The sequence below is a fragment of the Belonocnema kinseyi genome, chromosome 7 (genome assembly GCF_010883055.1).
Source record: "Belonocnema kinseyi isolate 2016_QV_RU_SX_M_011 chromosome 7, B_treatae_v1, whole genome shotgun sequence".
NCBI classification, from domain to species: domain Eukaryota; kingdom Metazoa; phylum Arthropoda; class Insecta; order Hymenoptera; family Cynipidae; genus Belonocnema; species Belonocnema kinseyi.
In genome coordinates this window covers 90,417,800-90,441,291 of record NC_046663.1, presented here as the reverse complement: position 1 = coordinate 90,441,291, position 23,492 = coordinate 90,417,800, and the positions used below count along the sequence as shown (strand labels likewise).

Sequence of the window (23,492 nt, the reverse complement as noted above, 5' to 3'; positions counted from 1 at the left end):
AATCTTGACATAGTAGATTTAACCCCTAAATGAGAATGTAAAAAGATGAAAAGTTTTTAACCTCTACGTGTAAAGTAAATTCCATCACAATTTTCTAGTGCTCAGGGAATAAAGTACAAATTAATCCGAGTTATAGACATTTCAAAATTATGTTTATTTATTATTAAATGTTTTATTCACTGCGTTTGAAAATAAAAAATTCATTTTTGTAATTATGGTTTTTTATAGGTTCTTCAGGATATGTTTGTAATTACTCTTATTCAAATTATCAAGCAGAATATATTTTTCATAAAATAAAAAGATAGCTGAATGTGCATTGCATTAATTTTATTTTTATTTTTGAAATTTTCCTCATTGAGAACCTGCATTGCAATGACGTCACGGCCACCCGAAGGCCAAGTCTATTGTCGGGAAAAGTGAGCAAAAAATTTCGAAGGGTTCAATATGATCGAAAGAGGTAACCGCTCTCGCCCCCGCTCCCATTGCTGCCATTAGGACTCACAATCACTGCTGCTTCCGATATCATAGCTTAAATTTTGAAATTTACTTGTTTAAAGCTTTAAAAGAGACCATAAATATTATTATTCTGGCCTACAAATTGGAAAATGTGTTGTATGAAAATGGAGGAAGACTTACAAGAAGTTTCATCTCAAAAGCATCCCCTTAAGGCTTAAACATATCAAATTGTGCACTGAAGTTGAGCTCATTTTATACTGATAGTTTGTCATGCAAATGACTTAGTCGTTTTTTTTGTTAACAGGAACCTGAATTTGCTAAAGTACAAATCGCCTGATATATTTCCGACGTTTTTTCCAGGATATTTGAGATTTTATTTTATTTGTTCAGAAATAGAAGAATTGTGCAGCTAATCCAATTTCATAGCGCAGACGTTGATAATAAGTCCACAATAGATAGAACCTTTTTTGTGCACTATAAAATTATGAAAATTTTTTCACATCACCATATTCGACCTAAAATCAACAGTTCTTGAGTAATTTTAATAAACATGTTATTGTTTAACACTTTCCAGAATTTCGGAACTTTGCCGTACACGTATTTTTGGGGACTTTTTACAATATCTTTATAAAGCCATTCCCAACGTATCTGCGAAAAAAATGCTACTTTTACGAACTTTTTTTTTTTAGTGATATTTGTTCCCCGTTGACTGGACGATTTCGTAAGATTACAAGAATTTCAAAGACTTTAAAAAGGGTATATTACACCAGATTTAAAAAATCTTAAACAATTTGAAAAGGTTTCAACAAATTTGAGATTTCCAAGATTTTACCAAAATTTAAAAGGATTTCACAAAGATTTCAAATTTTTTAATGATTTCAAATTAATACACAAGATTTCACAAATATTTGAAAGATTTGATAAACATGTCATAAAGATTTCATAAAGAGTACAGTACACCGTATTTCAAAGATATATAATTTTTAAGGCTAAACGATTTCAAATTTGTTTAAAAGATTTCAAAAATGTTACAAAGATTTCGAACTTTTCAAAAATATTTTAAAACATTTCACAAAGATTTCAAGGACTTCAAAGATTTTTACCAAAATTTTTAAAGATTTCACAAACATTTCAGTTTTCATAAAAATTTCATAAAGATTTCAAATTCAAAGATTTCAAAAAGGGTACATCAGTATGCGTACAAAAGTGCAGCAGATTTCAAAGATTTCAAAAGATTTAAAATGATTTAAAGTTTGTTTAGAATATTTTCAAAGATTTCACAAAAATTTTCAAACACAAGATTTCAAGGATTTTAAAGATTTCAAGGATTTTAAAAATTTCAAAAAGGCTGTAAATCAGATTTTTAAGATTTCAGAACATTTCAAAGATTTGCATAGATTTTTTTTAGACAATTTTTCAAATATTTTAAGACTCACAAGTTTTCAAGGATTTTAATGATTTAAAAAAGGGCGTAAATCCGATTTTTTAAATTTCAGAAAATTTCTAATATTTGCAAAGATTACAAATTTGTTTAGAAGATTTCACAAATACTTAAAAAATGTCATCAAAATTTGATAGAGATGTCAAAAGAATAAAAGAATTTAAAAGATTTCAAATAGGGTTGTACAAGATTTCATCTCCAAAGATTTTAAATAATTTCGAAATTTGTAGCATATTTCAAAAGGTTTCATAAAGGTTTAAAATATTCCAGTGATTTCAAATAAATACGAAAGATTTAGAGAAGATTTCAATAATTTCAAACGAACAAAAAAGTTTTCACAAACACAGATTAAAGGAAGCTTACACAAAGATTTCAAAAATTTCAAAATATTTCAAAACATTTCACAAAAATTAAATGATATCAAAGATTTCACAACGATTTTAAATACTTGAAAATATTTCAACAAATTCACAAAGATTTAAAAAATTTTAAGGATTTCAAAAACTTTTCAATGTTTTAAAAAAATTCCCAAAAATTTCACAAAGACGACCTATATTCGCAAAAAAATTAGGAATTTGTAACAATTTTGTTGAAAATATAACAACTTTGTTAGAAAGTCATTCTTTTTAGTTAATATTCAATTTGCTTTGTTAAAAAGTCAACTATTTTGGTAGAAAATTTAATTATTTGGTTGAAAATTCAATTATTTTATTGCAGATTCAACTAGTTCGTTGATCATTTTATATTTTTGGATAGAAAATTTATGTTTTTTGGTAGAAGTCTTCTTTTTTTTTTACTGAAAATTGAACTTCTTTGTACATAATTCTCCTCTTTGTTTGAAAGTAAAAAATTTGGTTGTAAATGCAACGATTTAGTTGGAAAGTTGATAGATAATTTATAATTCTTGGTTGTAAATTAACTTTCTTTTTGAAAATTGATCTTTTTGGAATTAAAAGTCTAATTCTTTCTAAAACATTTTTGACTTTCTAACGTGAAAACTTAACACTTTTGATGAAAATTTCATTTCTTTTTTTAAAGATTCATCATTTTAGTTTGAATTCATATTTTTGGTTGAAAATTCGTTTCTTTTTTGTTAAAAATTAATTTCCTTAATCGAAAATTTAACTATTCCATACTTGATTGAAAATTCATCTTCCTTTTTAATAAAAACTTGAATTATTTGGTTGAAAAAATGTCTTTTTTCGGTAGAACATTAATTTTCTTATTGAAAATTCGTCTTTTTGGTAGAAATTTATCTTCTTAGTTTAAAATATTATATCTTTGTTGAAAATTACTAGTCGGTTTTGTTTGAGAGTATATTTTGTCTTAAATGTTTCGTTAGTAAAAAAGTAATCTTCTTTGTTGAAAACACATCTTCTTGGTTAAAAAATCATCTATGTTGTGGAAATCATAATATTTTTACTTCAAAGGTTAGGAATTTAAAGCCTTTCATATTAAATTTTAGGCTGTGCAGTCTGAAATATTAAAATTTAGTATTATATTAATGTATAATTATGTCGTTTTTTATTTTCTATTGTAAAGCATTGAATTATAGATACAGCAATTAAGTATTAAAAATTGAACAATAATTGATTTGATAAAACGATTCTAAATCCGTTGAAAGTTAAAGAATTTACAGATTCGTAATTAATTCATAATTAAAGGTTTTTATTAAATTAGAAATATTTTTTTCAGTCTAAATTATTCAATTTTTAACCTATTTAATTGAAAAAAAATTTATTAAGAAAAAGGATAATTATGTAATATTTAGCAATATTTGAATTGTCATTTAAGAAGACTAAATTGAAGCTAAATATTTAAAAGTGTACAATTTGAAACTCAATTGTTTGACATAGAAAGCTTTGAATTGTTAAAATTCCGAAAAGCTTTTAACATTTTAACGTCACGATTTTTATTGATATACTTAATAAAATGTTTAATTTTAAAGCGAAATTCTTGAGTTTTTATGTATAAATAATAATTGAACACGTATCATTTGTACAAAAATTTGAGTAATTTTAATCTTTTTTAATATCATTTTAAAATAATTTTTCAAAATGAAGAATCATTTTCAATTTTCCTAGGAATTTTAAGAAAATGTTTTTATTCATTTGGAGCCTTTCACAATTCTTAAAAGCCTCCAAATTTTTTGTAAACTGCAAAACTCTACATTTTTTTTAATTAGGTTGTATTTGCACCAAAATTTCGTTACGAATAACCAAATTTTTTCGGTAAACACACTTCGTTAAAATTATTTGAAATCATTTCAAGTTTTTAATTAATTTTTAATCTTTTTGAAACTTATAATTATCTCTTAAAATTACTCTAATTGTTTCTAAAAATAATAAGTGTTCAATTGCTATTTAGAAATCCAAATTTCAAGGACATTTTTTTAAATTCGCAGGATTTTCTAAAATTTGTGGAACAAATTCAAGTAATTTTTAGAGTTATTGAGAAGTTTCGAAAAAATTTTAAAAAGTAAAGCGAAATTTGAAAAAATTTAAAACTACTTCTAGATTTCTCAAGATTTTGAAATGCAATTTTAAAGTTTTTCAAGGATGCTCAAACTATTTAAAATAAAAATCATTTAAATTCTATTTTAAAAACTTTTAAGTTGAAAAAAATTTAAATTTTATTAAATATGTAATGGCCTAAAATAACTGAATAATATAATTTTGACAATTTTTAACGTTAATTGATTGATTCTTTTATTTAGAGTATTGAAAATGTTAATCTGGATTTATTTTTTTTTTTGAACATAATCTAAATCTTCGAAGTCTATAAATTTATGAGTGTTAAAAGTTCTTAATTTTGCAGTTTAAATTCATTAAACTTGAAATTATTCAGTTGAAAAGTGTTAGTTCCTTCCAGTTTATACGTCTAAATTATTGAGCAATTCAATAGAAAAGTTTTGAATTAAAAAACTTTTAAACTTCAGTTTCAAAAGCTAAAAATTCAAGAGTTCCACTTTGAATGCTTTGTTTTTTTTTTGTATTGCTTTTTCTTTTACTGTTTAGCTTTATATTTCTATTTTTTAATTTTATTGACCGGTAAAAAAATATGCGAACCGGGGAAAAACCGGAAAATGACCGGGAATTTTGTTCTTGGATTAAAACGGTCACCTTGCAAATTGTGACCTTGGTTTTCTATCCCGAATTCAAGAATCGAATTTCATCTAATGATGTAAATACAAGCCGATAAATTAAATGGGTAATGGAGTCGAAATTATTGAATTTTGTATTGACATTGCAGGCCTCTTTTTGTGTGAAAAGTAGTCACTTTTGGTAATTTTTTAGCTTATATTAGTCACTCACAATTTTTTTCAAGTACACATCAGTCTGTGGCAGTCCTGATAGTATAAGGACATCATAAATAAACATGATTGTATTGACCTTTGAATATGATTTTAGGTTGAAAACAGCCTTTGTGAAGGCATTACAACAGGAGCAGGAGATAGAGCAAAGACTAGCACAAGCAGCGTGTCCGAGTCCGAGTCCGGATCCGCCGACGCCGAAACCAATTCCAAAGGCACCGACACCTACAAGAAGAGTTCAGACGCCGCCAGCTCCACCTCCACAGATACCTCAGGCGCCTCCGCCGGCGCCAACACCTCCAGCCCCAAAACTTCAGGAACATCCTCTCGTGAAGCTGGCAGAAAGTGGAAAATTCAGTCCCCATCATGCAGCAGCTGCAGCGGCTTTGCAACAACAGTTGTTTAGAGGTATGTTTTGTTGTTCCTGAATCTTTAGGCTCGCCGAAATTATAACAAAAAATATGAGTATGATGTGTAAATTTGACATAAGGAGCAGGGTGGCCGCTGGACCGAGAAACCTGGAAATGACAGTGAATTTATTTTTTTGACCGGGAATTTGACAAATTATTAGAAAAAAATGTGTCCAATTATGATATCATTCACCTCAAAATTCGTTCTTCGAAGATCCTTAACGTAAAGAATTTTCGACTTTAGATTTTTAATTTTTAGGTGTACATTTTAATTTAAATAATTCTAAAATGCAGTTTTAAATACCTAAAAAATTAAAAATTAGAAGCCTTTAAAATCAAAGATTTTTTATAAAAAATATTTTTATTTGATCAACTGTGAATATACATTAATAAATGCTGTTCACAATTAAATTTCACTTTAAGGTAGTCCGACTACTGGATCGATCAGATGAAAAGTCATTAAAATCAGCTTTTTCTTGCGGAGAAATGTGTCCTCTTTCACGTAATGCCTTTTTTAGGGGCCCTTTCCAGGTTAAAATTTGAATTATCACTGTTTAAAGTCTTGTCAAAAAACACAGGATCTTATGGAGAGGCCTTTTGCGGGCTCCCAAAATGATCAATTTTCGCTTTAAACCACGTTGAATATTGTTAGAAAAACTTTTTTTCAGACGGAAAATATAATGCAAAATTTGAATTCTGCTCATTTATACTTGCTTCCAGGGTATTTGAGCTTAATTTAGGAAAATGTAGCCTAGAATGAAAAATGTAGCTAGAATCTATTCAAATCAACATTTAAATTTACATTTTATTATTATTTAAAACACATTTTATTTATATTGATTAGCATACAAATTTGTTACCTAATTTAGTCATTGATATCCTGGCCAAATTTTGTATTTAATTTCAAATTTCAGAAAAAAATAATGGATATAGCTTTGACTAGCTTTCACAGTAGCCGGACTACTTTAAGATTTAAAAAGTTAATAATAATTGATTTTACAAGCCGATTCTGAATCAGTTTCACAATTTTAGAATTTTCAGATTTTAATGTTAAAAATTAAGCAAAATAATGTAAACGCCCGATTCAAACTTTATAAACTATTTCCAAATTTAAAATAATATATTCATAATCAAAGGGTTTTTATTAAATTTCAAATATTATTTCGTTCTAAAATGTTCCATTTTTAAACCATTGAATTTGAAATTTTTTAATTAAGAAAAAGAAAAATTACTCAAAATGTAGAAATATCTGACTGTTCATTTAAAATCAGTAATTGAAGAGTTGAAGTACCGGACTAGATAACCAACATTTTTTCGAAAATGAACGTTTTGTATAAGAAATTCTTCAAAAATCAAATACAGATTGTGTCAAATGTATTTTTTAAAAGCTCATTTTTAATATAGTAATACAAAGATTGGCCATTCAAAACCCACACTGTAAAAAAAGATTTGTGTAAAATTACAACGTTTCGGAAAATTAAATATTGTATTATTGTAAATATCACACACTGCACTGTGTGATTTTACAAAAGTATGTGAAATAACATCCTCTAGCAATGTAAATAAAAGGACCCTCGAACAGCAGTGTAATATTACACACTCGATAAAAATAAAATTACACATTCCCTCGTACGAACTTTACATTCAGAAGGGAAAATTCAGTCGCAGCGTGTAAAAATACCATGCGTCGGTAAAATCAATTTCCTGTGATTAAAAATTACATAGAGATTTTTAATTTTATCAATGATCTTTAATTTTACCGTGGCGGATACTGTAAAAAATTTTATTTATAATTAATTTAAAATTTAGAATAATTAATCAAATAATATGTGAATACGAATGCGTCTCTCGTGTTCGTTGTTTATCGATACCTTCATCCTGTAATTTTGGAGCATTTTTATTTTTAATGCGAGGTAATTGACAGCTACGTTCAACTTTTTTGATAGTTTTCACACAAAGTAGACCGAACTCGAGCTATTGCTATTTTGTCTTTTACATTTTTTGCTATTGGAACGGAAAAAATGCGGTTATTCAAAACGTATATTTCATTTTTTTACGGAATATTTAAACATCAAAAAAATACCCAAAGTATCTTATGTGTTTTAGGTAAGTGGTAACGTGTCCGGCTTGTGTTTCTTCAATCTCCATGAAATTGTACGAAGTTTGAGCTTTCGAGTGTTCGAAACCTGTCGCCCTGATAAATTTTATTTTATTTTATTCTTTCACATAATGCATTTTACATTTGCGCATGTAAAATTATCGGCGGAATTGGAATATCACAACAGATTCGTAAAGTTACTCCGATACACGAGGGTTCTTTTATTTACATCCACCAGAGATGTAAAATTCAATATATTTTTTTTTACAGTGGCAATAACTGTCTCTCTGGACCTGTCTGTCACCTTCTTCTTTTTAGTTGCCTAACCTCTTACATTTTTGTAACCTTCTTCTGACCCTTCTGACCCACTTTCCTTTTCCAAAAATTTTTGTAACTTAGTAAAATAATAAAAGACTTTTTTTAAAGAAAAAGTCCTTAAATATAACTATTAGCAACTTTTTTCAGCACCAAAGTATTAATTAAATTCCAACCTAAAATTTTAAATCTTCATTTTCTAGAAAAAGCCACTTTTTGTAAGATTTTTGCATTACAATCAGAAACGTTATTTCGTAAAATTATTATTTCTTATTTATTAAGAAACCTATAACTTTCTTCTTTTTATGGAACTTTCAAAAAAGATCGTCTGTCACAGTGTGATACCGCCACACTAAATCTTTATTTTTCCCGGAACAGAATAATTTTTTCGGCTGAAAACTTATTTATTCTTATTCAGTCTCTCAATGTCTCGGGAACACGTTTTTATTATAATTATTATTATTTTTTTTTAATTGAAAAATAGATCCTTAGTCGCTATCTAAAGAAGATTTTTAATAACCATGTAATTTGAACCTCCAAATTCTTAAATGATCAGGGTGGTCAACCACCCGGGAGAATCGGGAAAAACTTGCACCGGGAGAAACCCGATATAAAGCCGGGAGAAAAATATTACACCAAGAGATATCCCGTATTTCATAATTCGCGCATTTCGTAATTCTAAAAAGTTTCTAACATGAGATTATATGATTTTCGAAGTGTTTAGTATAATTAAACTTCAAAGGTTCACAATATTTTCCGCAGCATTTAAAATTCTGCAATTTGGAATGGTGAAAATCACAGTGAGTTTTTATTTGACAGTCACATCTTTCAGTAAAAAAATGTATCCAGTCGTTTTAAATGTAATTTGATGCTACATGATATGATATTTATTAATAATATATTTATCGACTTTAACATTTTTACAATTTTAATTTAAAATTGTAGTTTACAGTGTGCAATTCTAAAATAATTTAATTTTCGAGGCTTTGAAACTAAAGTTTTTTCTTAAATTAATTATTAGATCATTTTTTGGAGATTTAAAATTTAAAGTTTCACAATATTGTAGTTTCAAATTCAAATATTCAAAATTTAAGGACCATTTCGCTATTAAATATTTCAAAATTTCGTATTAAATGCCTTAAATATCTGTCTTGAATTTAATATTTTTAGGTGTAAATATAAAGCAGTTTTGCACTGAAAAGCTTAAAATTTTACAATTTCAAAAAATAAAATCACATCATAGCAATATTCTTTTGTATTCTTTATCTTATTTTTTAATTTTCAATGTAAGATTTTTAAATTCTCTAATTTTTATTTGAAGATTTAAACAAATAAATCATTTCCATTTGAGGTTTAAATAAAAAAAGATGAAACTTAAACTATCTGAAATTGATTCATAAGTCAATGGATAATTTCAGTAATTTTAAGTGGTTACAATTTCAGAGTTCTGAATTTTCATTATGAACGCTGTATTTTAAATTTTTTTCCCTTTCATAGGTTATAATTTTGTAATTGAAATTGAATTGGTAGAATCTTAAAAAAATATTACCAATTTATAAATGACTAATTTTTAAGCGAATTAAATTTACTTCAAATAATTGACATTTTAAAGGGTACGGGTATAAAAATGTTTTAATATCTCAATTTTTGCTGACTACAATTTTTTCAGTTTTAAATGAATTTCGCATTCGTTTAAGTTTCAACGGTTTTAGTTTTCAATATTAAATTGTCAAATGTTACTCACTTTTAATTTAAAATTATTCAAATTTAAAAGTTTTCAATCTTTAATTATTTAATTTTGAACGCTTGTAATTTTAAAGAGTACAGTTTCAATGCCTTTGAAGTTTAAAATACCCTATTTCCAACATTCAAGTCTTAAAATATTTGATTTTTAACTTCTGATATTGTCCTATTTTCAAAATTTTAATCTACAATAAGGCTAGTTTCGTGATTCTCCAAACAAAATTAAAATAGCCTAATTTTTAACGCTTTAACTTGGAAATGATACAATTCATCTCCTTTTTCTCATTAAATTGTCGAAAATCACTCACGTAATTTTTTTTTTTAATTTCAGACCCTGGCAATTCAAAATTATAAATTATTAATTATTGTTAAGAAATATTTAAAACATTAAATAATCGGTTTATTAATGAATTTTTAAATATTAAAAATTGTTTAATTTGATTTAGAGCCAATTAATTTCTTGCAAATAGGTTTTCTGTTATTTATCGATTTCCGAAATTGATAGTGTATGGAAAAAAAACTGGTTTCGCAAATAGTGTTGATTTTTTTCTAAACCGCGAGAAACCCGGGAGACGAAAATTTAAAAACTAGTGGCCACCCTGATGATTTAATCGAAATTGCTTAGTATTTTCTAATCAGCATCATTTTATCCCTATTTAGCAATTTGATATCTCGGGAGCAGGATTTTTAAACCAGTCTTGTTTTGTTATATGCTGATATAAAACAAAATTTAAATGATTTTTTTTCAGAATTGGCGAAGAATCCAGTCCCAGGATTACCACCTCACCAACCGCTTCCAGCGCACATGATGCAACCTTTCAATCCACTTCTTTACCCCTATCAGCTGGCAATGGCGCAAGCCGCCAGCGGCAAAGGTCTCGTTGAACTTCAGCGACAAGCCCAGGATCTCCAACGGCAGTACCTGCTAGACATGATCCCATCTCAAGCATCACAGTCACAAAGTAGCCAAGCTCCGCCCAGAGCTCATCCTCACAATTGGAAGACGTAACCGGACGTGTTCGGTTAACCCTGGAAGCTCAGTGTTTCAAGCTGGTAAAGCCGAACGGCCAAATGAAATGGAAGTTAATTGAGGCCTTTTTAGTTCAAATTGCAAACTTCGGCGAAAGTTCTGAAGTCATACAAACCACTGAACAACGGATTCACCTGGCTGGCTCTTTCTTGAGTAATCAATCAATTTATCTTGAAGGAGAAACTTATGTTCCTTATATGGGAAAAGCGAAAAATGCATTCTCCGGAATATGGTGCTCCGAGTGTAATTAGCGACGATGACAACTTTGAATTGAAAACGAAAACAAAAATAAACAAAAAAACTCAATCCGCAGTGCATAATGAGAAGAAGCGTGAGTGAATATATTAATTTGAATTACCTACGCAATAGAGATAGGGAACCTTTGTACGCTAGGGATGTAATAAGTGTGACATTGTGACATAAACGATCGATAGGTTGATTCTTTAACAGTTAACGTTTATCACGTAAAACCACGACCCTAGGAACTGAACTGAGAGAACGTTTTCTAGACTCGTTTTAAGATTAAGTAGATTTTTTCTCGCTGATTTCAATAACACGCCTGTGAAGGGGGCGGTACCTGTACTCTGTGTATATCTCTACTTTCTCTCAACTGTGAGTATTTTTAAGATAAACTTAAACGTACGAAAGGAGAGTGTGACTGTGATGTTTCTGGGATCGAGATTAGCTACAAGTTTTTCTTTTTCTTTTTTTTTTTTAAAGCTGTGACAAGAATACCTCTCTTGCGCACAAAAAAATAGTTGAGGCAATTTCAAGTACAGATTTATCATCCCAATCATGAATTTAAGAAAAGAAAGAAAAAAAAATTAAATCCAGTGCTAGAGCATCGAACCGATTAAAGAGACTTATTTTTATTTAACACTATTGTTGATGAACCAAAATGCGTTTTTCGTTGGCAGTATTGCGGTAAAAAGTTGAAAAAAAAAAAAGAAAAGAAGAAAAAAACAAGTGTTGAAAAAAGTTTAGGTAGTTATTTGGCAGTGTTGCGTCAATTTGTATATGATAGGTGGGAAATATTTTTCTAAAACGTTGCAAAAAGAATTTGGCAATACTGCTCGCCTAAATCGATACAACTCCAACATTTTCCCTTGCTTCTTCCAAAAAATGGTGGTCTTCAGCGTTTATTTATAAAAGAGAAATGGTAGCTCGTAGGTTAGGTAATATTCCTCCAAATGTTTGTTTGTTTGTTTTGTTAGTCTAAGACGAGTGAGTCGAATCATTTCGAAATTCGTATGATTATTTAATTTAAAAAGATGTATATAATTGTGTATTGAATTGATTTTAAAGTATAATTGGTATTCGATGAATGGGTTTTGTTTGAAATGAGTGGATTCGTCGTGTAACTGTTAGATATTTTTAAAATGATTTTTTTCAGGTTCGATGCTCTCTCTCTTTGCAAGATGATAAATGGATATTGCACTTGTCGGCCGGTCAGGTTTACAAGAAAATGTTGGATTTTATTGAACCAAGTAATTTGATACACTTTTGACAATTGTTCTGCACCTAAGATTTAAAATTCGAAGCACTCGTCCCATGCGATACCCGATATTTCTTGAGTGAATCAATTTGATCCGCTCGTTTTTAATCCTTCGCCATACGTGTCCGATTCACTAAATAGTACTGTTAGTCTCGACATTTCTCGGTATATGATACAATTAAATAAACTAAAAATAGCATAATCATCTCTCTTTGTACTATGCAATAGATTTCAAACTCGTAAGTACTCCGTAATTTAAATATACCGTATAAAGCTACGAGTGCATAATAGATAAAAGATCTCTGTGTTTGTGTGGCTTGGAATGTTTCTAAATTTCGATCATCGCGTGACAAAAAAAAGTGTGTGAAAGAGAGAGAATGAAAATGAGAAAAAAGAGAGTGTGCAAGGAGAGAATGGGGGACAATTGTGAATTGAAAATCAACCCCGAAAAAGTGTTCGTTCTACTTTTTCAAATATTTCGCCGGTACACTTGCCAAAAGTGTAAAAAAAAATCGATTATGTATAGTCGACGCGGCAGAAGGCTATTTTATTTCCTAAGAAAGAATTTAGTTTGTCGATGGTTTGGGTTAAGCAAAAGAAACACGTCTGGCTCAATTTCACAAACGATGTTTTCTTTCGTAGTCACCTCCCCTCACCCCCAGAAACAAAAAAAAAACCAAAAAAAAAAACACGACTTCAGGTCCAGATAATATGAAATTAGAAAATAGAAATTAGATTCGGATCGTATTTATTCTGACGTGGTTGTTTCAGTTCTAGAATTGCGAGAAATTTAACAGTACAATCGAAATGTGATATTTGTTGTAAAAAATCTCGGAATTCTCACTTTCAGTGCCGTCTTTGAGTCCCAAACCGTTTGTTTCTATACTCAGTATGTCTAGAAATTCTCCAATGTTGAATAATGAAGAAAGATGAGGAATAAAGTCTTGTCGATTATTATAAAATTGTTGAGTTTATTTAGATTTGCAGAGTTAATTAAAGTTAGGTGCGATAATTTATTTATTTTCTTGCGAGTGAAACGGTTTGAAACCAGTTTTGCGAGCAGACAGATGATTAGAAATCCAAAATTATGCAACATATTCAATTAAATTAGGATATTCATGATCTGTCTTAACTATTTTCTTTACTACTAAATTTTAAAGTACGAAATCAACTTGCAGCAAGAGCAGGCTTCACATTCTTTCTCCTGTTCCCCCTTTTCCCCTGTTTTTCTCGGTTCTTCAATACAACCCAATAAGAAAATCCAACTATTTTTCGTTGAAACTTAATTTTTTTGGTTAAGTAGTCTACTGTTATGTGTATTTTTGAATAAAAAATTCAATTATTTGGTTGAAAATGCAAAAGAGGTTTTATTATGTAACTTTCTGACTTATTTTCACTGCAAAGAAAATGAAATCTATCCCCAATTTTTGGATCAGCTTTAATCATGTTTGTTTAAAAATCAACATCTTTGTTGAAAATTTAATTATTTGGTTAAAAAGTCATATTTTTTTCTGTGAAAAATTTAAGTATTTTGTTGTAAATGCAAAGTTTTAGGTGAAAACAAATATTTTTTTACATGATTCTACTATTCGTTTGAAAATTTATCTCCTGCTTAAAAATTAACTTTTTTTTTACTGAAAATTAGTCTTTCAGTTTAAAATTCAACTTTTCTAAAACATTCCGAAATATTAACCATTATATTTTTTGTTGAGAATTTTTCTTGAAAACTCAACTATACTTGGTTAAAATTGAAATTACTTTGTTAAAAAATTATTTTATCGGTTGAAGATTCAGTTCAGTTAAAAGTTCAAACCTTTGGTTGAAAAATTGACTATTTTATATTAATATTTTCAACTGACAATTCCACTATTGCATTTTTAGTTAAAAATTGTTCGTCGTCTTCTTTGGTAGAAAAATCAACTAATTTGTTGAAAGTTCTTTTTTTCGTTTAAATTTCTTTTTTTTTTTAGCATAAAATCCACTTTTAGTTGAAATTAATCTCTTTTTGTATGAAAATTTAACTATTTGGTTGAATATTTGTCTTTTTCAGTGAAAAATTAATCTTTTTGGTTCAAAATTGATCTTTTTTAGTTGAAAAATCTTGTATTTTTATATAAGATCGTCTTTTTGGTCCAAAATGAATATTTTTCGTAAAAAAATAAATTATTTTGATAAAAATGATTTAGTTTTTTTAATTTAAATTTTAGAATTGAAAATTCATCTGTTTTCAAAAATAAAAATATTTGGTTGAAAATTCATATTTTTCGGATGAGTGGAACTGGAAATATTGAATTTTAAATTTTCCGTTGAGAATTTATTTTTTTTTTTTTATTAAAAATCATCTACTTTGTTCGAATTTGAACCTCTTTGTTGAAAATTCTTTTTTTTTGTTGAGATAATTCTTGCTGAATTATACTGTAATATGTTAAAAATTAGTTTTTTGTTTGTTTGAAAATTTAACTATTTTGTTAAAAAATAATTTTTTAAACTGAAAATTTAACTTCCATTTTTGGTTGAAACTGGATCTTGTTTAGTTGAAAAATCTTGTTTTTTTTGTTTGTTAAAAAGTCGTTTTTTCGGTAGAAAATTAATGCTCTTGGTTGAAAATTCAATTACTTGCATAAGAATGATTTTCTTTTTTAAATTATTTAGGATTGAAAACTCATCTGTTTTCAAAAATACAAAAATTTGGTTCAAAATTCGTATTTTTCGGATGAGTGGAACTGTGGAAATATTGACTATTGCATTTCCGTTAAGAATTTGTTCTTTTTTTTATTGAAAATTCATCTACTTTGTTCGAGTTTGAACTTCTTTGTTGAAAATTCTTTTTTTTTTGAGATACTTCTTGTTGAATTATACTGCAATGTGTTAAAAATTAGTTTTTTGTTTGTTTGAAAATTGAACTATTTTGTTAAGTTTAATTTCTTTATTTGTAAATTAATTTTTTAAACTGAAAATGTAACTTCCATTTTTTTATTGAAACTAGATCTTTTTTAGTTTAAAAATCTTGTTTTTTTGTTAAAGTCGTTTTTTTTCGGTAGAAAATAAGTGCTCTTGGTTGAAAATTGAATTACTTGGATAAGAATGATTTTATTTGTTTAATTATTTAGGATTGAAAGCTCATTTGTTTTGTTTAAAAAAAACAATTATTTTCTTTAAAAATACTTATTTTTTATGAATTAACTGTGGAAATATTGACTATTACATTTTTCGTTGAGAATTTATGTCTCTATATTGAAAATTCATCTACTTTGTTAAAATTTGAACTACTTTGTTGAAAATTCATTTTTTTATGTTTGTTAAGATTCGTAATTTCAGTTAAAATTTAAATATTTTGTTGAAAATTCGTTTCACATTGAATGCAATATATTATATATAATCATTTTATTTGAAAGAATTCTCTTTCTTTTGTTAAAAAATTACTCTATTTCCCCTGGTTTTGGCAGCATTTCATACCGTGAAATCTGCGAATGTAGCAGGTTGTGTTTGCTAGACATTTTATTTTGTTACTACTTACATTGTGAATGGCACATTTCTAGAAAAATAATACACATATTTAGGTAGGTTTCGTGTTTTGGTGGAAAAATGCGAATCAGGTCTCGAAAAATCGATTTGTCGTTTATGTTGATTTTTCTGAGTGCCTGGTTACAGTTTTCTCTAATAAGTGTGCAGAGAAAACCAGTCTGTGGTTGAATTATCAAGTAGATTTGTTTGCTTTTCGTTGAGTTGGCTCAGGCATTTTTTGAAATTCTTAGCGCAAAACTGATAGAGCGTTGGTTGATCGCAATTTCTACAAGCAGCTGCCAAATGCGAACAACACCTTGAACTTCCCCGACAACAGGAGGACCAAAGTTCCGGTCCAGCTGCAGAGCAATTATGGCAGAAGCAGTCACCTGGAAAATGGAAATTTGTCAAAATTTTCGTTTTATCCGTTTATAGTTAGCGGTTAAGAGGGAATCATTTCAAAAGGTTAATCTAAAATTAATTAAAATCTGAATTTCATTTTCAATTTAAATCTTTTTAACTGCAAAGGAGATCAAATGAATTTTAAATTAGTGAAGGTACGTAAAAGGATTTGTAGCGGAGACAGGGAGAAAGAAAAAGGAATAATTTGTTCGCTACCTTATTCGAGAACTGGTCAAGGATGTTCCTTTTTTTCAATTCATTCAGCTTTCATGAATACTAAATTTAAAAAGCGGGGCTTGACATCTCGTTCGCCTTTCAATAATTTCCTGTCATTACTGATATTTGCGAGGCATCAAACCGTAATTCGATTTGCTATTCTTTTCGGGTAAATAATTCAACAATGGAATTTTAATTATAAAAATTTATTCTAGATTTAGTAAGGGAAATATTTTATTTGTTTAGTAGATCTAGCAAAATCTACATTGAAAATCTGGGATTTTCTGACCACTTTTTTCTAGCAAATAAATACGTGCTGGCACTTTCGAAAATACTTCGGAAAAAGACTTCCGCCTCTATAATGCAAACTTCTAGAATTTCTCCGTTAAATAGAAATTACTTAACTTTTATGTGTGATAATCTGTTTAAAAAAATGTTTAATGGTCAATATAGTATTCCTGAGAAAAAACTGAAACCTGTTTAAAGCTATTTTCCTGGAGACATATTCAGAGACCTTAAACGTAAGAGGATTACTTAATTAAAAGATTGAAACTTGACTTCTCTTTCTGTCTTTCGATGACCAATTACTTGTATATATTTGTATATTATATGTTATACAATTTTAAGTTCTTAGTGAAATCGTTCAAAGAATATTCAACCTGACGTTTGAATCTGATTATTCAATCGCGAAATTCAAGATGATTTTTTTTCGTAATCTGATATTTCATATACTTTTATGATATTGATAAGGTAAGTTTTTTTTATTACAGTTTGAGAAGAATAGAATTAAAGGCAATAAGAATGTCCTTACGATGTTGGGAAATTCTCGAATAACACAATTCTCGACACTGTTGGAAATTAGAATATTTCTGAATTTGAAAATTCCCGAATTCTAGATGAGTTTTTTTAAGAGGTCCAAATTTTCATCTAGAAATATATATTTTTTGCAATTATTGTTATTTTAAATCCAAACAATAATTGTAGAAACTTTAAAAATTTTCTGTCGGGAATTTTCCAATTCGGTAAAATTATAAATGTTGGGGAATTTTCTAATTCAGGAATTTCAATATTTGGGAATTATATTTTTTCGGGAATTTTATGATTCGGGAATTCTCCAATCGAATATTAAAGATGTTAAGTTTCAAGCCTTAAATTTTGATAAAAATTAATAATGATTTTGAAATCCTATGTTATTAGAAAATATTTGGTTGATAAGTTAATTTGATACAGTCCAAATAACTAATTCAGTGTGTCTAGTACTGTCTACTAATTAATTTAAAAAGTTCGAAAAGTTTGAATTTTGAAAGGTTTCAAGACAATAGAATTTTCCTAAGATTTCTGAGAAATGTAAAATTATTACTTTATTTGTTTTAAATTAATTTTAGGATAATATTTTAAAAGATTTTTAAAATTGTAAAAAAAAATCCGGAAGATTTTAAGGTAATTCGTCTAATTAGGAAGCATTTTTTTTTATTTTAAGAAAAATACCAACAAATCAAAAAATTTTGAATATAATGCAAGTTTTTAAAGATTTCGAAAAATATTCAAAGCTAAGGAATTTTGAAAGGTTTTTAGAAACTAAAAAAATATAAGATTCCTGGGAAAATTATAAATTATTTTAAATAATTTTGCGAATAATAAGAGTCAGTTTAAAAAATATTTAAAAACTCTTCTCTTGGTATAGAATTTTCACATCGGTTAAAAATGCAATTGTTTGGTTAATGATTTTCTGACTTATTATTGAAAATTTGTTGTTTTTTTTTTCGTAGAAAAATCAATCATTTGGTTGAAAATGTTTTTGTTTTTTAAATTTATACATTCGGATTGAAATTTTAATTACATTTGGTTAAGAACTCCACTATTTTGTTGAAAATTCGTCTTTTTGGACGAAATCAACTCTTCTTGATTCAAAATAAAAATATTCTTGAGTTAAAATGCCTACTATTACATTTTTCGTTGATAATTGATGTTTTTTGTTTAAAAATTCAACTACTTGGTTAAAAGTTCAACTGCTTTGTTAAAAAAATTTTTTCTCAAATTTTCAACCACGTACTTCCCTTTCTGAGAAACCGTAAGTTTTGAACCCCCTATGTCAAGCAATTTTTTCCAAATAATTTTTCTTTGTGAACTTATTATTAAATTAAATAAAAAAAATATCAATACGAAAATGATCAATTTTATTAAAGAACTAAATAACTTTTGGAAAATAAAAATCAATATCTAAACACGCTTATAGTAAAAAACTATTCTTTTTTAAATTTATAAAAAAATGTTGCTCCCCATACAACTGGAATTATTGTTTGTCTCTGTAGAAAATTCGTCTCTTGGTAAAAAATTCAGTTTTATCTTTATCTTCAAAATTTTTATTTTTGAAGATTTCGAAATAATATTTAAGAGTCCTTGAAATTTTTTTTAAAGGTTTCAAGAGGATACAAAATTTCCTTAACATTCATGGGCAAATTTCATATTATTTTTTGTTATAAATAAATTAAGATTATGAGAAAATTGGAGAATATTTCAAAAAAAATTTTTAAATATATATTTTAAAGCAATTTTTTCAAATTTACAAGATTTCAGGTTTTGGAAAAAATTCTATTAAGTTTAAGAGATATGCAGAAAATTTTTAAATATTTCAAATATTTTTAAAGATTTTTTAAGGTTTCAACAAAAAAATTAAGATATAGTTTTTTATTTCTTTGGTATCAGCGTAAAAAAGAGAACAACATTCGTGTTGGCCAAATCTGTGTAGATAATCAAGACATCTAAATTGTATCATTTCCTATATTATGCATACAAAATAAAATCATTGTAATCTTATTGTACTAATTATTACGCGATACTGTATGTTACAAAAAATTATTTTGTTTAAATATTATAAGATCTTACAATGCATAAAATATTGATCAGAAAACCTTATGCTAAATGTGTATTATTCGAATTTTTAGTAAAAGGAGATTTGATATTTAGAACCGGAAAATAACCAGCAATTAGGTGGGCGAAAATTAGTAGACGCCCGGTAATCGATTCCGATTACACAGATTAGCAGACTAAATCATTAATTATATTATCGAAATATGTTAAATATTAATTTTTAACGCTACTCCTGAATCATAAAGTGTTCGGATAATTAAATTCCCGAATTGGAAAATTCCCCAATAATAAAATTCTTGAATTATACAATTCCCGAATAATGAAATGCACGATAGTTTATAATATTACTGAATTCGAAAATTCCTGAATAATAAAATTTCTGGATAATAAAATTCTTGAATTATAAAATTTCCGAATAATGGAATTTACTATACTTTATAATATAAGCGAATTTGAAAATTTCGGAATAATAATATTCGCAATAGAAAATTGCCGAATAATAAAATTTTCGGATATTTAAATTCCCGAATTAGAAAATTCCCGAATTGGAAAATTTTCCACTAATAAAATTATTCTTGAGTTATAAAATTGCTGAATAATGAAATGCACGATAGTTTATAATATTACCGAATTTGAAAATTCGTGAATAATAAAAGTTCCGGATAATAAAATTATCGAATTGAAAAATTCCCGAATTGGAAAATGTCTGAATAATATAATTCCTAAACAGATTATATATTATTGAATTAGAATATTCCCGAAAACTGAAATTCCCGACAGTTTAGAATATTACCGAATTTGAAAATTCCCGAAAGAAAATTGTCAACTTATAAAATATTCGAATGAGGAATTCTCGAATCATAAAATATTTGATTTATATTGTATTTTTAATAAACAAATACTATTTATAAAAAAATTTAAATTGAAGTAATTTCGGTCTATCGTAGCTAGAGATTAAAAATGTTGTAACAAAACTTGTATCGTTATTAGATTAATGAAATCTTAGCGAGTATAATAAATAATAATTAATGTATTTTAAAAAGTTTTTTGTATTTTTAAATATTTTTCAGTAGAAGTGAAGAAGCCATTAAATTTGTTTATTAATGGCAATAATTGCTCATTAAAAGTGCCGGTATGTGTTGCTTTTGTAACTCGAGAATAATTATTCGGGAGTGGCTATTGCCAAGGGCAGAAACCATCATTGTTGCGCATGAAAAGTCACGTTGCTTATAATTACAGGAAACTCAGTATTTTTCTCCAAAGCGTTTGGGTCAAATCAATCTATGTACATACATTCGTAAATTCCAGTTACTTCCGCAAAAATAAAAATTACAATTTTGAAACTGAAGAAAAATTCAATTTCATTTGATTTATTATTCAAGTCTGTTTCAATTATAAGATCAAATTTTAATTTTCACTTATATTATTTATTGTAAAAATTTAATTGATTTCAATGTTAGATTTTAAATTGAAAGGTTGAGAATAAATGCATTCTAAACAAAATACCTTTATTTTTTTTCTTTTCTTTTATTTGTTTAGAATAAAATTTGTTGTCCAGTTATGTGCTGTATATTATAAGTAATACAAATTTAAGTAATTAAAAATCTGAATAGTTCAATAATCAAAGAATTAATCATATTGTTTACCTCCAGGACAATCGACCGATCTTCGAGCTTCGGCTCTTCTGCATTCAAGACCTTCGTCACCTTGCGGACAAGTCGTTGAAGTTTCAAGCAAATTTTCTTCAAATATTGTGTCGATCTAGAAACCACCAAATTTGTAAACCAAATTTGCAAAATGATCTTTTGTAATCGAAACTTAATTCTTAAAATCGTAAAAAATAAACTCCACGATTTTAAATCTCGAGAAAGAATTTTTCCAAATGAATATCTCGCTCAATTTCAAAGAAAATAATAAATTAATAAAAAAATTTTGTTCCATTTATTTGAAACATCCTTGTTGATACTGTATCATTTATTTTGATTATATTTTTCGAATGGAATAAAATACACGAATATTAAGAATCGATTAATTATTTTCAATGAGGAATAATTTTTTTAATTTGCGAATTTGATTTTACCCTTTTGAAGGCACCGGGTTTGGAAAACATTTTAACCAGTTTGGCAAGTGCATTGTCAATTTGGGGATAATCTGTTGTCACATTTTCGACACATTGGCGGCCACTAATTATAATTGTCACAAAAAAGTATGTGAGAACTACTCGCGAGTACATTTTCGATAATTAAATTTTTTTAAGGAGGCAAACTTGAAACGCGACTTATTTATATTTGAAAATGCGACTGGCCAGGAGTCCGAAAGGACACTAACAATTTCAGGTCTTCAACGACATTTCACTTTTTAGTGGGGATACACATTATTCTCTTGATGAAAACTGTGAGTTGTGTGCATTCTGATCAGCCGCAAATTATTTACACGATAATGATCCTTCTTTTTGATGGCCTTGACCTAAACCGCGAGTATCCAGAATATTTTATTTTTTCATATTTTATTTTCATTTCCTGATTTTCGAAAGTAACTAATTTAATTAAGCGCGGATTTACGGGGTAGTGAAACCAAAGCCCCCCCCCCCCCCAGGATTTACTGACTTACCTTCACTTTTTTCTTTTTCACTGAGAAATAGAAAAAGATTATAAAACATATTATTATTTGAAAGATTGCAAAAGATTATTATTTATAATAGTCTACGAGTATTCGCTGCTAATACATTCTATTGGCATACTGTCATCATTCCGATAATAATTAATGATAGTAATTCCGAGTTATTATATAAGTTATTTATATTAGTTTCAGTGAAAATAAGTCAATTGTTAACATATATTACAATTACAATTTTTAATTTTATAAGAGTATTGGATACCTTAACCTTTTTAGTTTATTATATTAAAAAATAAAACATTTTTCATTCTTTCTTCAAAATTTAAAGTTTTATACTTGAAGAAATAAGAAGTGTGAAGATTCCCAAAATTATTTAAAATCTCTGAATTCCTTGAATTCTCTACAATCCTGGAAAATTCTGAATTTCCTGAATTATTTCAATGTTCGGAATTTCTAAAATTCTCTGAATTCCTTACGTGACCTAAGTGCTCTGAAATCGTTGGATTTCACCGAATTCTGTGAAATCGTTGAATTGCTTGAATGTCCTGAATTCCTTGAATATTCTAAATTCTCTGAATTCCTTGATTTCTCTCATTTCCTTTGAATTCTCTGAACTTGAAATTTTTTGATCTTCCTGAATTCTCTGAAGAAACTAAATTCCTCGCATTTTCTGCATTCTCCGAACTTTTTCAATTCCTTCAATTTCATAAATTCTTAAATTCCTTGAATATTCTGAATTTTCTAAATTTCTTAAGATCCCTTAATTTCTCTGAAATCATTGAATTCCTTGAATAATCGGAATTCCCCGAATTGCTTGACACATATGAATTCCTGAAATCCTTTGAATTCTTAGAATCCACTGAATTGAATATACTGAATGTTTGATATGCCTAGATTTCTCTGAATTTCTTAAATTATCTCAATTCTCTTAGCTGTTTCAATTTCTAGTAAAAAATGCAACTATTTGATTGAAAATAAAATCTGTTTGGTGAAAACTCAACTATATGTTTAAAAGTAAAAACTATTCAGTAAAAAAAATGAACTACTTAGTAGAAAAATAATTTTGTTGTTAAAAATGTATAGGGCTGGTTTAAAAATTCAAATGGTTGTAGAAAATTCATCTATTTTATTGAAAATTTTGTCTTTTTAGGTAAAGAATTCATCTTTTATTCTGACAATTCATTTTTTTCGGCTGTGGATCCAACTATTTTTGACAAATTCGTCTTTTTTGGTTCTTTTAAACTGTTCAAAAAATAAATATTTTTGTTAATTAATTTTTTTAACTGAAAATGTAACTATTCCATTTTTGACTGAAAAATTATTTTTATTTTTTTGAAAATTCAACTATTATGTTAAAGATTAAACTACTTATTTTAAAAATTAACTACTTTGTAGAAAATTAACATTTCGTTACGAATTCAATTATTAGGTTAATTCATCTTCTTTTATATAAAATTGATCTGTTTTGTTAAAAATTCATCTTTTTCTATTGTAAATTTACACATTCATAAATAAAATACAAAATATTAAATGTTTCGTTGAGAATCCATCTTTTTACATTCTCATCATTTATGATTGAGAA

At 27.4% G+C, this 23,492-nt stretch overlaps 2 protein-coding genes across 11 annotated transcripts in view; one reads left to right on the top strand and one right to left on the bottom strand.

Annotated features, from left to right (window-relative positions):
• Positions 1-13,263, top strand: part of LOC117175829 (transcriptional repressor p66-beta-like) — a 35,679-nt gene extending 22,416 nt beyond the window's left edge. For all 10 annotated transcript variants that reach the window (XM_033365596.1, XM_033365594.1, XM_033365600.1 and 7 more), the window contains 2 exons: positions 5,308-5,618; positions 10,526-13,263. In XM_033365596.1, the coding sequence (XP_033221487.1) occupies positions 5,308-5,618; positions 10,526-10,785 (571 nt within the window). In that variant the 3' untranslated portion in view covers positions 10,786-13,263. The remainder of the gene's footprint in view (positions 1-5,307; positions 5,619-10,525) is intronic.
• A 2,403-nt stretch (positions 13,264-15,666) lies between these two features.
• Positions 15,667-21,648, bottom strand: LOC117176751. Its single transcript, XM_033367029.1, has 3 exons — positions 21,375-21,648; positions 20,941-21,055; positions 15,667-16,194 (listed from the first exon to the last, which is right to left on the bottom strand). The coding sequence occupies exons 1-3, from the start codon at positions 21,525-21,527 to the stop codon at positions 15,959-15,961; spliced, it is 504 nt and encodes a 167-aa protein (XP_033222920.1). The 5' UTR covers positions 21,528-21,648; the 3' UTR covers positions 15,667-15,958.
• Between the last annotated feature and the right edge of the window lie 1,844 nt (positions 21,649-23,492).

What these genes read in the sequence shown, in the direction of transcription:
- LOC117176751 (XM_033367029.1), bottom strand. Translation starts at nt 21,527, where the DNA reads ATGTACTCGCGAGTAGTTCTCACATACTTTTTTGTGACAATTATAATT. An exon ending in AACCCGGTGCCTTCAAAAGG is followed by an intron (nt 21,056 to 21,374) that starts GTAAAATCAAAT and finishes GGTGGTTTCTAG; the next exon opens with ATCGACACAATATTTGAAGA. An exon ending in ATCGGTCGATTGTCCTGGAG is followed by an intron (nt 16,195 to 20,940) that starts GTAAACAATATG and finishes TCCATTTTCCAG; the next exon opens with GTGACTGCTTCTGCCATAAT.